Below are 18,340 nucleotides of genomic sequence, written 5' to 3'. Positions count from 1 at the left end.
TAGGGTTTGTGAGAGATCTTTGTCAAACACTGATAGGATTTGGATTCCAAGCTTGATAATTAAAAAGCAATAAAAGATCTGTTTTCTTCAAAAAGCAGGCCTATGCTTCAATTTATGGAAGAAACTGATGAATTACATCTCTCCAAATGAGACTCTTCTTCTGTTATTTAGTCTTCAACTATATTTTCTCGAGAAAGATTCTCTAATTAACTATTTATATTCATGTGTCGCCCATCGAGCATCTTGTTTATTAGTTATTTATATTGACTCTATCTTTCGAGCACATTTTTATACTGATTGATATATTGATTTATATATATACTGCTGATTGATTGATTTTGTGTTTTTCTGTTTGCGCCTTAATAATCTAATCTAAGCTAGATTTATATCTTCCTCCAGTAATTTTCAAGTCTTCAACTGACTTATGGGTAAGTATCTCTATAATTTGACGAAATCCAGTAATGGAATCACCGGCATGCCCAAATAATTCACAAGGAAAGTGTTTGTGCATGAGTCAATTAAATTGTCTCGGGTGCCCCAGACATGAGGATGAGTCATGACATATGTACATGTTCCTAATTGCTCCATTTTTCTATTTTGTGACATGACATGTCATACGACTAGACCATGGTCACTTAATTATGGCATGCTTACGAGATGGATACATCATCTGTTTTATAGGACCTTCATCTAGGACTTGATGATTTAATATGTGACAATCTTAGATCAGAGCTAAGATGGTCAGGAAAATTCACTTGAAAGATTGTGATCACAGCCTTGCGAGGGAACACACCAAAAAAGGTCCAGTTGACGCGTTCCACGTACAACTTTAATATTACCCACCGCCCTTGCGTGATAAATTCGACCGGGAGGAGAGGTTCCTATCATGTCCCATCCTGTCCTGTCTTGATCACCGACCGTCCGTTCGGGTGGGTCCCTTCTGAAACAAACGTTAGGTGATTGGACGGGACGTTTTCTTTTTTTTTTTTTTTTGTTGGTAAATGAGAGGACCATCAGGCAGCTCTTCGGACGGTGTTCTTCACCTGGGAGCCCCCACCCCCGAGTTTCCTCAAGGTCAATTTTGATGGTTCAGTACTAGACAGTGGCACGCGAGGTGGTGCCGGCTTCGTCATACGGGACCATCATTCCAGGATAGTGGCAGCGGGCGGCTGCCGGCTATTCGACATATCAGTGCCAGAGGCGGAGCTGCGAGCTGCCTGGACCGGCCTTTGCCATGCGCGGCGGGTACTGCGGGCTAGCTCGATCATCTTGGAGGGCGACTCATCCACTGTCATAGGGTGGATTCGGCGGGAGAGCACTGTCCATCCTTTGATCCGGGATATTAGGATGATGGTGAGGGATGGTGTGGCCCTTGAGGCCAAGCATGTATTCAGGGAGGCCAACGGAGCGGCTGACTGGGTAGCTGCATATGCAGCACACCATTCGGGATACGTCCTGTGGGCAGGTGAGCGGGAGTTGCCTTCGGCACTACGTGAGATTTTGTATTTTGATGTTCTTGGGTGTATTCGGACACGCATTGTCTGAAGCACCCGTTTTAAGCAAAAAAAAAAAAAAAAAATGAGAGGACCATCGCCACCAAGGTGGTAGCCTAGTGGTACTGGGCAGCAATTCTAACCACAAGGACCCAAGTTCGAATCGCTGCGGCGACGATTAAATTGTGGACCGAAGCTTACTACTTTGGCCACTGCTTGGACTTGTGGTATAGAACCGCTCTTGAACCGCTAGTAGCCGGGGTGGTGCCAGGTGTGACGTATTCACACGTGGGACTCGAGCCAGAGCTCAGAGGAGTAGCTGAGCCGGGCCCACGGGTGGGGAGGGTATGAGTAAAACCGGTCGGGGTGCCCAACACACGGCCATTTCTGCCCGCATCGAACATTCTCCTGGCGGGATGGGGGCCCAGTTGGGGGCTGCTACGCGGGGGTGGGCTTGTCCCTTCCACCCCCCCCCCCCTACCCCTTTTTTTTTAAGCAAAAAAAAAAAAAAAGAGAGGACCATCCTGGGTAGGTGAGAGTCCTACAGACCATGCTCCTGGTTACCTGAGTTGGATCCTTGATTAATGAGGCCAGATGGGCCCTGAGCTTAGGCCCATTCTCGTGTGAGCAATCGAGCCAGTTAATTAGTTATGGGCCGGATGTACTTAAAATAGGACGAAAAAAGCCCGAGATGATGGGCCGAGTCCATTGGCGTTGATTACGTCCACCTAAGCCTTACTTGACAATCTCTGACTCCCGCTTGGTGGAGAAGATCGGCATTTGGGCATTAAAATATAAATAAATTACAAAAACTAATATAAAATTAGAGGTCAATTAACTTACACTAAGGCCTACATTTAATCCCTTGAAGTTTATTTTTATGCTACACTTTAACCCATAACTTAACAAAATCTTAGTAAAATGGTTAATCTTTAATGGGGCTTACACTCCACATCAGAAAAAACTTCAAAAATAACAAAAATAATCTTTTTTTTGGTTAAAAAAATAGGAGGGGAGGGGGAGGGGCAGAACCCACCCGCGTAGCAGCCCTTCCGGGCCCCCTTCCACCAGAAAATGTTCGATACAGATTGCAAGTTTCCGCATGTCTTCCCTAACTCGTGAAAAACCTCACTGAGCCATCCACGTGTGAGTACGTCACTCAAGTGCCACTTCAGTACTGATAGAAGAAGAGCATATCCACACAGAGTCATTCGGGTGTGGGGCATGTGATTCCCTGATTTAATCGACGCCCGCGTGTTTCGAACCCGGACAACTCGAATGAAATCCAAACTTTTTACCACCAGGCTACTACCTTGGTAGCAAAAATAATCTTAACTAATATAACAGTCATCTAAGGATATCAAAAAATATGTGCATCCTCTTTTCCACCTAAAGATAATTTTGGCTTTTCATATAAGATAAATGATTTTACTAATACAGTTAATTTAACTGTAGATTTTACAAATTATTTAGTATAAATATAATAAATATAAATTTTAAAGAGATTTTTGTAATTTACTTAAAAGAAGAAAAAAAAGTTTACTCGTACCATTGATTAGCTCCAGTTCCGTGCACGGTGCGTGCAGGCTGCACAATAGAGGAAGGGGGACCTCACATTCGAAGAGTAGAAAAAAAAAGTTAATGCTATTTCTCTTAGACATAACCATTTATTTTTGAAATAAATAGACTTTTCTAGAATTAATTGGGTTAAAATGAAATAAATGGAATGAAGAAGCCTCATTTTCTTTTATTCTTAAACCTCGACCAAACACAACACACAATTTTGTTTCAAACAAATGAAGATTTCAAAATACCGATATTCTCATATAAATGACCTCCTGGCAAATTATTATTTTTATCTGTAAAATGGAAATTACAATTAGTATTTGCCAGGCTAGTGCTGTGTTGAGTTTTTATTTTCTTTTATATTGATAGAATAATTTTATGATGTGGAAATTGTTCATCATTATAATGAGAAATAACATATATTAGTAATAAAATAGAGACCTTTTTACTAATATCAGTATTCGTAAATAGAAGATTTGATAGATACTGTGTAGTAAGGAAAGGATATAAAGATAGTGATTTAATTTATCCAGTAAAATAATGACCATCATCATTCTTATTATAAATAGAAGCCATAATAGGATACATTACGAATAGCAATTTGTACAAACCCAAAATGAGGCCTTCAAATCTATTATATATATATATATATATCATGGAAGCTTACCTTATGTAGAGTCCTTCATTTGCTATGTGGTTGCAGAAATTAATGGCGTTGGTATTATTATGGTCAGTCAACAAGCTCATTACTTAATATGCAACAAAAATTTATTTAATAAAACTTTTTATTATAATTTATTACACTACAATGTCACGTCTCAAAATTAGTTGAAAAAAAATCGTACTTTATGCATCGCATGGAGCAAGCATCAATTGTATGTATCAATAATGGGAGTTCATGCATGGGGGCTCTTGTGCAAAATTCTTCATTTATCATATGAATGCTTGTATTAATAATGAGAATTTCTGCTTGATCATTGTTAAAATTTATTGTTTTGTGTGAGGTTGGTATTAATAATTCTAGTATCAATGAAGGAATTTTTGCCGACCTAACTTATACGAATATCATCAATATCATCAATAAAGGAGTATTAATAATGCTAGTATGAATGCAGACACCGATATTAATGATGGGAGTTCTACTTAATTATCATCAATATTTTTCGCTTAGTATGTCTTAAACTTATTCTGGGAAAGACCAATATTAATAATGCTGGTGTTGATCATGATGAGAATTTCCACTTGAAAACTCAATTTATATAGAGTTTTTCATTAAACATAAGAGTGTCGGTATCAATAATATTGATGCAAATAACAAAATAAAATTTATCGTTTGTCATTCGAAATTATTTTTTAATGTGCAATAGAAATTTAGTTGCTGAAGTATTCTATTTATTTGAAAGTAGTTACATTACTATATTACATTTCAAAATGATTAAAAAAAATAAATATATTCCGTGCATCATGTGGGTTATGTACTAATTAAAACTATTACAATGACTGTTATTACAGATTATGTCACGCCCTCGCTTGCGGAGGCATGTAAGGCACCCAAGTGCCCACGTGGGGCCACGTGAGGGGGGAACACAGGGCTCTCCTGCTAGATATTGTCCGGCTCTGAGGTCTACGTACGCTACTCAGACTACTTTTTGAATTTGGAGACATCCGCCTCATATGCTCGAGTTCTAAAACGAGTCTAGCCGATATAGGACCTTACAATTCTATACCTAACTTTGTGCACTAGCCGAGCCCTGGCATAACAAAATCCGCAAGAATCACAGGGATTTTGAGCTGAAGACCAGCCGCCCAGGAATTTGTTTCTCGACCAAACTGGCTTCGAGCTCCACCCCTCAGTCGATCCGTTTAGCCGATAGAATGCAACAGCGGTGGATTCGAGGTTCCATGAGACAAATTCGCCAGCATTAAAGAACTCGATAAAACTTGTACCGAAAGAAAATATATATATAAAATAAAACTATCTGATGCAATATAGAGAACTAATAAAACAATGAATGAACATGTGACCTCTTGTACGACAAGGAAGGGTGGCAACTGTGGTCCTCTGCAAGCGGTGATTAAAAGGAAGACCATTTCAGGCCAATGCAAGTGGAAAAGAGTGGGGTTCGTTGCTGCGACCCTTGTCCCTATAATGATGCCAAGAGCTGTCATTGTTTTGATTCTCGGATGAGGTCTACGAATCACCAGTTACATAGTATTATTTTTCTGAGAGCACATCACTAGTAATATAATACTCACCCAGCTGTGTATCTCGTTATCATCCATGAGGCCTGGGGCTGATTCAAGCAAAGGGAGCCACACTTGAGAAGGAAAAGGAGAAGGGAAAGGAGGGAGGGACTGGTGAGTGAATGGAGACTTCCTTGGGGGTTTTGCTTTCTTTCTGCTTGATAGGAGTCTGTAGCTTGAGCTTGTACTTCTACTATATCGCTTGGTTGCGGCCCGAGAGCATTCGCGGCAAGCTGAGGCGGCAAGGGATCGCCGGGCCTCCGCCGGCGTTCCTTTACGGGAACCTACCGGAGATGAAGAGGTTGGTGATGGCAGAGAAAGCCCGCAGAGAAGGAGGAGGAGGAGGCATGAAGCATGACTACACGTCGCAAGTGTTCCCATATTTTGAGCAATGGAGAAAGAAATATGGTATGAAGCTCTTCCTTAGCTGCTGCTGCCTCTTTTACCTTACAATTTTTTCTCTTTTTTTTTTCTGCAAATCTCTGGCTAGTAGTTACGAATCTCTAGATTCATCTTTTAGTCTTTTTTTTTTTGCTTCAAATTTTTCTTCCCTTCTATTCTGTAAGATCTATGGAAATAAACAGATTCAGGTGACATGATCTTGAAGATATGGTTGACGAGATTTAATAACATAAGAACCAATGAGAAATTACTTATTAGAGAAAGAAAATGAGATTTAATGATTAACTATATAGTTTCTAGGTCCTAATAAGGCTTACAATATCATCTTTCTTCCATAGTCTCATCAGTTTTTTTCTTCTTTTTTTGTTGTTGTTATTTTACTAGTCAAGCCACCATCTTTTCATTTATTTCTGTTGATTGGTGTTCTGAATGATGATCATGGTGATAGCTGAATATTATGAACTGCTGATAGGTATGGATTCCTAATAAATTTGTGCACCGAGGCATGAATTAGAGAAAATGACTTGCCACGTCTTGCATTTGTCCTTATGCTAGAGGACAGAGAAAGTTCAAAGTGAAACTATTTCCAAGTAATAGATGTGTAAGATGACGATATAAGCAAGGAACACTACTTGCATACATGATAGAGTAATTTATTCCAGAATAAAAAAAAATGTTACATTCAAGTGACTCATCAACTATAGATATTTATCCCAGAATAAAAAAAGCAAAGGTTACATCCAAGTGCTTCATCTACCATAGATCGGGTTATCGGTAACCAAATACACATTTAAATATGTCTCAATAATGATAAAAAAAATTTCGAATCGAAAACTGTACACTTAAGGCCTTGTCCAAAAAGACTAGTAGGAATGTATTATTTGAGTTTTTTGATACCATATAAGTATCAAGATCTGCCTCCGTTGAAGTCCCGATGTTCTTGTCAAATTGATGGTTCAAATCTAATCATAAGCACTACGATCGGCCCGTGGCCAAGCTGCAATGCCTTCAAGTCTACATAGATTATGGGTCGAATCTGTTTTGATACCATTTATAACAATTCAGGATCTCATCTAAAAAGATTAGTCGGAAGGTATTATTTAGGTTCCATATTATAAATATCTAAAATCTATCCAGTAAATAACTGATGTTGGACTAAATATACACCTATATGGGTCACAAAAACTTTGGGTTAGAATTCTATTATAAAGTGTTAAGTAGTGCATAATCCTCACCACTTTCCGTATTTGGAAAGAAATGTCTAAACCCAGCTTGGTGGGCCACCAGGCACATGGTGCTCACTTTATGAACATGGAAGACCGAAAGTTGCGAACATCGCCGGTCAAATTATTTTTTCATTGCATCCTCTTTCTTTTCTTTTCCCAATTCCGGCATTGATGCGGACTTCTCAGGTGCCATTAAATCGGACCGGAAGTGTTCGTAAGCCTAACAGTTGGAGCGGGCCCACGCCCGGAGAGGAGGCTATTCTTTCGGGGTGTAAAAAAGACGCGCACTTGCTCCATGTCGTCTCTTTAGGAGACCTCTTCTATAGCAAACTAGAAGTGAAAGATACAAACGGTACGATGGTCTAAATATGGCACTTTCTCAGCAAGTTAGATGTCGTTGAAACAGTTCTTAACCTTGGTTTGAATGTTAAAAGTTGAATAAGGTGATTCCATTCATGTGATAAGGAGTGGAGTTCTTGGATTATGCATCGTTAGATAAATTATTAGTTGGATCAGATCTACTACTAGGGCTAGCAGATATATCCAATCACAAAACAACAAGCACAAATATGTATGTTGCGCTCTTCATTTTTTGTCTTTGTGCATGTTGCTTTACGGCTGGACTCATCCACCAATTCAGCAGTGGATCCGATCCAACTCAACATTTCACTTCTCAATCAGGTACCACTTTTTTCAGCAACTAGAGCTCTCGAGTTGAATTCTTAGATGAGTTATGCTTTCCTTTAGCTCGAAAAAAAAGCAATTCAAAGTTCTGAACTGGATTTGTTACTACAAGTATCATTTCTCTCAATTTTCCATCTTTTAATTATTTTAATAAAATATTTTAGACCATCTTGATGATAGATTGGTTACTTTTAAGGGCTCTCTGTTCTAATTTGAAATATCAACCTGCTGAGACTAATAATAGTTGGATGATAACTTGGATGAGTTAAATTTTGCCGATGCGGATTCTAAGTGTTGGTGAAAAATGTTGAGGGTTGATTTTGTACTGAACAATCAATTATAAAAATATACTAAATTGAGAAAACGTTGAAATTTGAGCTTGGTGGGTGATGAATGATATATCAATTTCAAATAGTTGGGACAAATTATTTATATAGTCTAATGAAAAGTTCATAATCAAATTTTATATAGTTGAGACGTGCCACTACCCACTATTTTTTAATTTTGCAGGCCCTATATTCTCATATTCAATGGGAAATGTGGTCGCATTGCATGTTAGCCACCCAGATTTGGTGAAGGATATCACGCTTTGTGGGTCTCTAGCTTTGGGAAAGGCTACGTACCTAAAGAAGACCCATGAGCCTTTGTTTGGTCAAGGAATTCTCAAATCAAATGGGGAGGCTTGGGCCTACCAAAGGAAGATTATAGCCCCTGAGTTCTTCTTGGAAAAGGTTAAGGTAAGCTTCTCTCAAAAATCAAACCGTTTATTTCAACTAAATGATGTGGATTATTTCATCTTTTACTTAGAATACCTGACACTCTCCCTGTTGAATCTTGTAAAGACTTGCCTTTGGTATTTCTTTCGTTCTACCATCACTGAATTTATTATAGTTAGACCTCTCTATACACGGTTGGAATTAATTCCTCAACCTTCTTCCATCCTAGCTTTGAAAATATTTATAGCCAGCTTTTATAGAAAGCTATGCAATTCTAAAGAAGAAACTTAAATTCTTATGCAGGGTATGGTAGATTTGATGGTAGACTGTACCTTCCCATTGTTGAACTCATGGGAGAGCAAAATCGAGCGTGGAAAGGGAATTGCAGACATAAAGGTTGATGAAGATCTGAGGAGCTACTCTGCTGATGTAATTTCTAGAGCCTGTTTTGGGAGCAGCTATATCAAGGGAAAAGAGATATTTTTGAAGCTTAGAGTGTTGCAGAAGGCCATTTGCAAACCTAATATGTTCGTCGAAATTACCGGTGTAAGGTATGCTGCTCTAGTTGCTTTGATATTTTTACTTCTGACCGAAGCTTTGATATGTTTTATGATTTGTAGTTACCTGTAGAAAATTTGAGATGGAGAAAAGAAAAAAATCCTTGTACAATTGTCGTGTGAGACTGGTGGTCACACAGGGATGGTTGAGAACACAAACTTCATTTGAGACATTCTCAAGTCTCTTTGCTTCTGTTTTGGTCATAGTGTTGCTCTATTAGGAAGTTTCTTGTTTACATTTTATATATATATGTTTCATGATTGTTGATAACCTTCTTTTAGTTTATCTCCTCAAATTTGATTCTTTTTGTTGATGTTGTTGTGATTTCCAAGTTTCTTTGCTTCTATTTTGCTCACAGTGTTGCTCGAGTAGGAAGTCTGCTCTTTTACACTTTCTAGATATGTTTTGATAATTACAGTAAACTGTACATAGATAAACTAGCCTGAGCCATCTTAGAGAACGCTATATAGAGCTCATTCAAAAAGACTAATGGCAGCGCTTTGTTGGGAAGTTTGGCGTGAGAGAAATGCAAGGATCTTTCTGAAGAAGAGCTGCTCCATGTATTCCAATTCATGCAAAATGTTCTGCAACATATCTATCTGCTCTTCCAAGGTGGCGTGAGAGTCATGGAAAGTTATGGAGGAGTCTTGGACCTCTGACTCAGCATACGCCTTCCTGAGTGTTCCTTCTTCTTGCTCGAGGTGTATCACAATAGAAGCAGAGCTACTGTGGCTGGGCTCTCGTTATTCTCGGAGCTTGGGGAGAATGTAGGGGCTCTTGTGAATGTCCCACTGTGGGTTGTACTTTAAATTGTTACCGTTCTTTGATTTCTGCTCTCGTGTTTTCCTTCTCTCGTAAACAACTTTTCCTCCTCTTTTATATAGAACTCATTCATTACTGCCCAAAATATGCCAAGATTCAGTAGGAAAAAGAATCGAAAACAAGAGCTCAAGTTTATTGCGACAGTCTTTTTTTTTTTTGCTCTCTTGATTCATGACTTCAAAGTTCAAAGCAACTAACAGGCCAGTATTGAACTGATGCTATGTTAGGCACATTCCTACAAAGAGAAACCGAGAAATGTGGAGGCTGAACAAAGAAATCCGCTCGCTGATACTGCAGGTAGTGAAAGAGGGGAAAGGAGGAGATAAGAATCTATTGCAGGCCATCCTTCGCAGTGCAAGCAATGGTCGCATAGGTCCCAACACCACAGATAGCTTCGTGGTGGACAACTGCAAGACCATATACTTTGCAGGGCACGAGACGACTGCAGTCACAGCCACTTGGTGCCTCATGCTGCTCGGTCTGCACCCGGAGTGGCAAGCCAGGGCAAGGGCCGAGGTTGCGGAGGTCTGCGACGGTCGCCCGACGGATGCCCGGTCACTTCAGAAGATGAAGATAGTAAGTCTTGCTTGCTGCTGCTAATACTCTTTCTTCTGAACTCGAGCTTATGCTGCCTTGAAAGACACAGAGCTTGTTGCTGCTATGACAAGCCCATGCTGGTTAACCTGCTTTAACTTGGAATAAAGTTATCCTGCCTTTTACGGTGAGTAGCTTTAGTCCAGGTTAATTGGGTTAGGTGTCCAGAAAGTGGTCTTAACCAGAGATGCTATTGAGCAGAATTGGCTTAGTGTGCAAATCAAACTTGGTTATTAATATAAGCTTGAGCATTATTAATGCAAGCATGGCATGAGCATGATAGTTCTCTTATCAGATACAAGCTTGGTTATTTTCCTACTTATTTTGATCTATATATCATGCACATGACCTAACTTGATAATAAATGCCCCTTTTTTTTTGACATTCATCCTTGAACACTTTTGAGTGCCATTTCCTTTTCTGGGTCATAACTTACATATTTTACTTGCAGTTAACCATGGTGATTCAGGAGGCATTGCGACTCTATCCTCCTGGAGCATATGTGACAAGGGAGACCCTTCAGGAAATGGAGTTTGGAGGCATTCATATTCCCAAAGGTGTCAATGTCTATGTTCCGGTATCGATCTTGCACCATGATCCCAACATCTGGGGTCCAGATGTGCATGAGTTCAATCCTGAGAGGTTTGCAAGTGGGGTTCATGGCGCTTGCCAGCATCCGCACATGTATGTACCATTCGGCGCTGGGACTCGGACATGTCTAGGTCAAAATTTCGCCATGGTTGAGTTGAAGATTATACTCTCTCTCGTTCTTTCAAAGTTCAGTTTTACCTTGTCACCAAGTTATCAGCATTCCCCTACGTTAAGATTGATTGTAGAACCTGAATTTGGAGTAAGTCTGATCATGGAGAAGGTATAAAACAACATGGAGAGGAAAATATTTGGCTTATTAGATAGTGTACAGTAACTCATTTCATTACCCTTCATACTTGTAAGTACATCTCAAAATGGCAATGATATATAGTTTCGCTTCATATTTTGGTTCAATTTACAGTATCCAATAGCATCATGTCACAATATGCAGCATGGTTCAAAGATTCAGCTTTGTTTTGAGTACACTGAAAAAGTATATGTGGTGAATAAGACTTGCATTTTATTGCTTGTTGAGGTACACCTCTTGATCAATCATTTATGTCATATCCTTACTAGTAGGTTGGAACTGTAGGTATCATGCGAAAATATCATATAATGAGAGGAAAATTAAAGCAGAATGATGGAGGTAAATATTGAAACCTTTACCCATGTTACTCCGGAAAATATACCAAAAAATAGTCGTCCTTCCATCAAAAGGGAGCTTATCTATGACTCAACAGTGTTATTGTATTCCTATATGCCTCGAGACTCTATTATATCAAACCGGCCCAAAGCACTCAGAAGGAAAGGTGTCCATATGAGATAAGCCCCAATAATTTGTCATTTAGCACTGGAGCCATCGAAAGTTTCCAAGAAGAATATACCCTACTTCCAAATATAGTCTACGCTATTGCAATATGATCCTATCATGAAGCTTTTAAAAACTCGACACTCGTTTTAGGATATGAAGAGAATTGAGTTTGATTAAGGAGGTTGGAACAGAAGAAAAGCACTTCTTTTGTGAGTTTATACTCTTTCCATATTTCAGATTATGGAGATTTGAGTATGATATGTAGAACGGTATACTATCCGGAGTACATTGACTGTACTAGTCCGAGATTCAGAACAAACACCGATACAAAAAAATAATTTCAGAGAAATGCGAGAATAAGAAAAAAAATAGATGAGAAAATTAAAATTATTTTAAAAAAATAAAGGCCGAAATAATAAGTTCGAGACATCTATGTTTTCCTTCATTTTTGGCCGAAATCGGGATACTAAGCAAATGATGGAGCAAGAAGATTTGTGTGGCATGCCATCGGCCTATGGTTGAAACTTGAAGAAGATAGGATCAGATGTAGATGCCTTGAACCTTCAAGAACTTTCAAGGATAATGGAATGCTGTCTTAATCTACTATAAAAACTAAAGTAAAATAAAAAAATTAATATAAAAGAGATTTTATTATAAGTGCTCTTAACTAGTATAATGGATGCTAATACTTAGCTTTAGACACCAGTTCTTATTATTATATGCTACATAAGCCATTATTACCAAAGTAAATAGTGCTTCCTTTCTTCTCACGTCATGGGTAGTGAAAAGATGAGAACCACAACTCATTTTGTATACTTGTCTTTGCTATGATATGCCACATAGGCCACTTTGGCCACACTTGGTGGATAGTATTGCCCTCCTCTCACATCATGGATAGTAGAGAAATAGGTACCACTATTTATTTTGGATATTTATCCTTTCTATTATATGCTATATGGGCCATTATTTTCCACTATTGTAGGTAATGTGATCACTTTTCCCACATAATGGGTACTGAAAACATTTGGCTAGCCACCATTCTATGACTCTACTCTATTAAAGCCTCATCCTAGGCCGATAACTCTCGCTCTCCAAGTATACATCCCAATTACTTGGCATGTACACTTAGCATACTGGCTTGCACTTTTGGCGCATCGGTCTACGCTCTTAGCGTATCAACCTGCACTCTTGACGTACCAGTCTGTAGGTCTACACTTTTAGCGCACCAGCATACATTCTCAATATTTCGACTTGCTTTTTTTAGTACTTGGTCTAAGGTTGACATCTTTCTAATAGTAAATTGGCTTAGTAACTATGTATTTTATCCTGTTGTTCAAGTACTTCGGCCTATCGTAGATGCCTCACTAAAGAGGTTCAACACATAAAAAGAATTCTCTCCAACTCTTCACATAACTCTCCGCCCTTATTTATAATATTACACTCTCTCTCCTACTGCAAAATAAAAACATTAGCATCTCACTCCAACTTAAAAATTGACTTAAATATATTAAGCCCAAGACTCAACTTAACTAAAATAAGCCAACACTAAAAGATAAACTATTCCAACTAAAATTGAAATAAAATATAAAGATAAACTAAAAATAAAATCCTAATACAAGTGGGACAAGCAATGAACTTCCAACATGAAATGCATTTTCATGCAAATGGCTAGGATCCCACAGCTCAACGATGACTTGTCCAAGAGTGATATTAGCTAAAACTCCAACCTTAGTATATAAAAGAAAGAAAGCATGCTTATTGCTCAAAATATTGCAGTATAAAAGTTTAAATGGAAGAGAAACATGTTTTAGTTTTATTTCTAAAAAAATGCTTTAATTAATGTTTTGCTACTCTAATATATGCATGATGAATTGACAAACAAATCAAAGTATAGACAATAATTTTCATACAGTCATAACAATGTGTCAAGCAAGGACGAAGAAATTGGCAAAATGAAAACCCTAGATTTCCATTTAAGCGCCCGTCCTATTTTTTAGGCAAATAAATTGCAAGAACCTCCAATGAAGTAGACCTCTCCTAGGGCGTAGATAAATTCGGTAATTGCAGACTTCTATCAAAGTTGGTATAATCTGCCAACTTCACATAGGTTTTACTATTTCAGCAAACTGTTACAAATGCAATCAAGCGGTTAGCACGTTATCCACTCGATCCGATGGTTACATTTCAAGGTGAAGTGAACAAGCAGTACCAAAAGAGTCCATCAAAAGCTAGTACCAAAAGAGACCAACCATGGCCGATACAATTCCGACTCCACGGCCATGACTGGATTCCACCCAAATATGGTCTCTCCTAGTCTCCTAGTACCTAACTCACCATATATCTGGACTAAAATTAAAAAAAATGCAACTCCAGTAACTTAGATCAAACTCCCCCACATCCATACCTAATCCAAGGCCAATGTACATGCCCGGATGGTGGAATTGGTCTTCGATCCTTGTCACTGGATTTCCCACATATCGTTCTGAAACATATCCAACACAAGGCTGGGAGAAGCACTGGCAATGCTGAGAATGAAGATGGATGAAATAGGGATTAATTGATATAAATCGCGCCAATTTTGAAAGACACACCTGAACCACATAAGAGCTTAAGCCTGAGTGTCCTGATCAGCTTTCCTTTATCTCCATGCCTGTCGACCAGTAAGCACAGAGGTTAGGCTCACAAAAGGCACATGGTTAAGGAACCCTGTGGCCATCTCTGGGTTCATTTACAACATGAACAGTGAACTTGAGAGAGAGAGAGAGAGAGAGAGGAGCAAAATGTCATTCGTCCAAACTTAATAATCTGAAATAAGATATGGAAACACCATAGATGAACTCCAAACATGTTTGGTTCATTCTCAAGATCAGCACAATGATAAGCAATGCAAATTGGAAACAAACTTTTAGTAGATGTTAAACCCAAGTAAACCTGAGTTGGAAAATTCTTTGTTTCTTCCCTTCTTCGCTCGCATCTGCTACCTCCAAGATTTCCCTTCTTTTTAGTCCCATTTACAACCTGCAAAACAAAATTCGTTTTACTTGCAAGAACTTTCTCCCTTCCAAGAACCACCTTTGTTCTCTTAAGAAAAAAAAATGTACATTCACTTATCTATCAAGCTACATAATGGTCCTTCAGAGCAGCTTCACATGCCAATTTAAATTATATAAAAAAATGGAACAATAAGAAAAGTGGTGCTATGGAGAAGGGTCTAAATATATACCACAAAACATGTTGATGCATTTACCCCATGCATATGACCAACAGAAAGAATCATAAGTTGAAAAAAAATGGCAGCATACCGCTTAAAAGTCAGCCCGAAACCAACTTCACTACTATGATGATAACATTGAGAACTATTAGCGGCACTCTGAGGTACTGGGTGGCATTGATAAGCCCTATGAGCTGCCCCTTCAATGATTTTGACCGACCATTTGCTGAAACTACAGAGAAACTCCATCCTCTAGGAGCAAGAAATCGATCCTCATTCAATATGGCTAACGCATTTGCAAGAAGTAGAAAACCCTCAAGCAATGTCCACAATCCCATCCCTGCAGAATATGTTTCTACTATTTCAGTAAGGTATAGGTTGTCTGAATTAAATAAAAGGTGCAAATCACATTAATTCAACCAACTTGTTGAACAATTGTCCGAGCTTCTTGAATTTCTTTAAATTGCAAAACAACTTTGGAAGCAAAAGCACAGTAAACAAAAGACAGTTGAACATATCATCTCACCAGATGGCTGGCTTGATTAGATAATATTAGTCTTCTCAAAGTTTGAAGATTTCATGGATTCTTTTGGAGAAAATAGGAAAATACAAACATAGCACAGTGGCATGCAGAGGAGCTTCCAGATATCAAAGATGTACCCATAATAAATTTACTTTCTTAGCATTTTGGTACCACCTTCAACATAGTTGGAGAAGATAAACAGCATGTCCTATAAAAATGGATAAAATCTAACCTACCAATAATCTGAAAGGAGAGATGATATGTCCAACTGTAATGAGAATCCACTAACATGGTCCACGATAAAATGTAGATAATCCAACACCATCAAAAAGGGGGAAGTAAAATTAAATCCAAATTGTGCGAAGAAACCTGAGGATGCCAAAAGTTACCACAAGGCACAAAGGCATAACCATAGCAACAGAAGCATAAGGCACAAACCAGGCCTCAATAAAGAAGATACCAGAATCAGAAATACAACACCCTTCCTACCCCCTTGAACTCTCGCCATGAGAACAGCCAAGCAACAGAAAGCTGGCATTCCTTAGCCCTTTTTCCAACTTCTTTGCCATTGTCAAGGCACATAAACTCCAGGCGGAAGATCCAGTTTATTCCTACTGCCCTGATTGTCAATCAGAAGTGCATGAGGATATCTTCTGATTATTCTAGTGGGCTAAAACCAAAATCACAGAACACAAAGGCAAGTCCACATTTTGGTTGGGGAGGAAAAGACCTACAAAAATAACAGTGCACGCAGTCTTCTCATTCCTAGTAAAGAAAAGGAAAAGAAAGCTTGAACCTCACACCAATATCCTGAAATTTCTAGCAAGTGAAAACAACGCACTGTGTCAAAGCCCACAAATGCTTAAACTTCATTGAATTTAGTTAAGAAATAGCCAATAGCATCCCCTGTCAGCAACTTAAGTCTACCCAGGTTTCATAGTAAACTCATTTTATCTGTTTTATTTCCAAAGTCTTGAATGTCCCCGATACTAAACAATTTAACTTCCACTGAAAGCTTCACTTAATTCAGTTTCCTATCAGGTTCTATGAAATTCCTCCTCAATATGCAACATCGCACTGTCCTTCGATTTCCAAAGCCCAAACAGCCACATCTTAATGGGAAATATGAAAACCATCTAGAATTGGAACACCAAGTCATCCTTAGAAAAGATGCTCTCAGAGATGCCAGGCTCATGGATTGCACCCTTGGACAATGCAAAAGGTATGCAAATAGGGTGTTTAGTGAGACATCTTATGAAAAAAAAAATCCCAAGCTTGCAGAGAATAGCCTTAGGAGAAAGAACTTAAAACTTCCATTCAAATTTGATGAGCAGAATTAGGGCAAGCATCTCAAATTCTATATATTTTATATCTTGTTGGCTAGCCACCAGAATCATTTTTAGCAATGTTAATTCATGTTTCTTTACAATCTCAAACCAACAAACTTTGAGCTTCACTTTTGTAAAGAACAATCTAATAAATCAAATAAATTTCATTACCTTCTAAGTTGCCTCCATTGACCTTAGGATTGACCCTGTTTACCAACTTGCCCAAGACTGTAATTGTTGACTGAACATTGCCTTAGGATGCGTTTCCACTTTATTCCCAGTTTTTGACATTTCTGTCCCATAAGCTTTTCATTGAACTCAATTTTATATGCATCATTATTTTATTGAGTAAACCAATATATAAAACCAAATTATGGAGGACTAAGAGGTACTACATTTATGATAACACAACCTCCCAGCGAAATGTAAAAAATCTCAAACATAGCTTCAGTAGAAGTGTATTCTGTCACACAGAGCGACATAACTAGAAAACTCATAGGCATCTCCGTTAGAACTTGCTAGCAACACAAATTAAGAATGAGATAAAGAGCGCCATCTTCACTATCTGCCCCAATGTAGTCCTATCTTCAAACCTGATACCAAGTTGAATCTGTATTTTTAACAAAGAGGAGATCCAAACAGCTTTTATTTCAAACTAAATCTGCCCCACTAAAAATAATAGTAGGATATCTTTAAAAGTTGAAATTTTGAACGTAGGAACAAGAATTTCATATTATCCTTATATACCAAGAGATACTAGCTATCACGCTTATTTTACATCAAAAGCCCTAACTTTCTTCAACTATAGTTGTAAACCACGAACCCTATAGTCAAAAAATTCTCCATATTACGGGACCAATCAAATCTCTTCATCTATTTCAAAACAAAAGAAGGTGAAGACTAGGAAGCATTGATGCGAAGCTGAGATCTAATCGTCGTATAGAAGAAACGAAAACCCTAGGCCTCTCGATCGATTCCATGATAGAGGAAAAGAGGCAGAAGAGACGAAAAGGGACTAGATTCCATCGGCGAAGCGTACCTTTAGAGAAGTAGAGAGGAGAGCAGCGGGGCCGCTACCAGAGATTTACCGGGGCGCTGCTTCGACTCCGCCTGTTCACTTCGTCGGTAGTCGGATCGGAGGAGCGTTCTTGGAACGAAAGCCGAGTTATTCAACTGAGCTAATTTCAAAGGCCCAGCGTTTTTTTATGCGAAAGAATACTTTTAATACTCTTTCATATGTCTGACCCAAATTGGTCGAGATTCGCCCATCCGGCATTGCGATACCATTCAACCCATTTAATTTGTTTCGTCCGCTGTGGATCGAGTTAGATTATTTATTTAGTAAAATGGTAGATTCAAATTTTAATTTTTAATTTATTTAATAAATAAATCAAGTTTGGATAAATAGTTTTTTTGAGCTATTCTGTATCTGACTTGATTTGTATCTTATCCGATCCAACCAAATTGTCATCCCTACTCCAGCATGATCAAACAAAAAGAAGTCTTATTATCTTCATTAGTGTGGATCCAAGTCAGAGTTTCAAACTCATAGAAACTTGTCTTGTTCCATC

General features: G+C 38.5%; 2 protein-coding genes across 7 annotated transcripts; one reads left to right on the top strand and one right to left on the bottom strand.

Moving 5' to 3' along the window:
* The first annotated feature begins 5,191 nt into the window (after nt 1-5,191).
* On the top strand, nt 5,192-11,310 carry LOC103702172 (cytochrome P450 714B3-like). 2 transcript variants are annotated; one of them, XM_039124463.1, is made up of 6 exons: nt 5,192-5,711; nt 7,118-7,283; nt 8,126-8,352; nt 8,635-8,882; nt 9,939-10,287; nt 10,757-11,310. In XM_039124463.1, exons 1-6 carry the CDS (start codon nt 5,658-5,660, stop codon nt 11,180-11,182), a joined length of 1,470 nt encoding a protein of 489 aa, XP_038980391.1. In that variant the 5' UTR covers nt 5,192-5,657; the 3' UTR covers nt 11,183-11,310. The 2 variants fall into 2 exon arrangements, with proteins under 2 accessions (XP_038980391.1, XP_008782717.2); XM_008784495.2 differs by lacking the exon at nt 7,118-7,283 and having other exon boundaries at nt 5,193-5,711.
* A 2,469-nt stretch (nt 11,311-13,779) lies between these two features.
* Nucleotides 13,780-18,036, bottom strand: LOC120110182 (immediate early response 3-interacting protein 1-like). 5 transcript variants are annotated; one of them, XR_005510959.1, is made up of 4 exons: nt 17,809-18,035; nt 15,010-15,258; nt 14,639-14,725; nt 13,780-14,357 (listed from the first exon to the last, which is right to left on the bottom strand). XR_005510959.1 is itself a non-coding variant. In XM_039124464.1 (2 exons), exon 1 carries the CDS (start codon nt 15,254-15,256, stop codon nt 15,020-15,022), a length of 237 nt encoding a protein of 78 aa, XP_038980392.1. In that variant the 5' UTR covers nt 15,257-15,258; the 3' UTR covers nt 13,794-14,725; nt 15,010-15,019. The 5 variants fall into 5 exon arrangements, 1 of the variants encoding a protein (XP_038980392.1); XR_005510956.1 differs by lacking the exon at nt 17,809-18,035; XR_005510958.1 differs by having other exon boundaries at nt 13,794-14,725; nt 17,809-18,036.
* Between the last annotated feature and the right edge of the window lie 304 nt (nt 18,037-18,340).

This window comes from Phoenix dactylifera, chromosome 3 (assembly GCF_009389715.1).
Source record: "Phoenix dactylifera cultivar Barhee BC4 chromosome 3, palm_55x_up_171113_PBpolish2nd_filt_p, whole genome shotgun sequence".
NCBI lineage: Eukaryota > Viridiplantae > Streptophyta > Magnoliopsida > Arecales > Arecaceae > Phoenix > Phoenix dactylifera.
The sequence above is the reverse complement of the archived record's forward strand: the minus strand, read 5'-3'. Positions and strand labels throughout refer to the sequence as shown.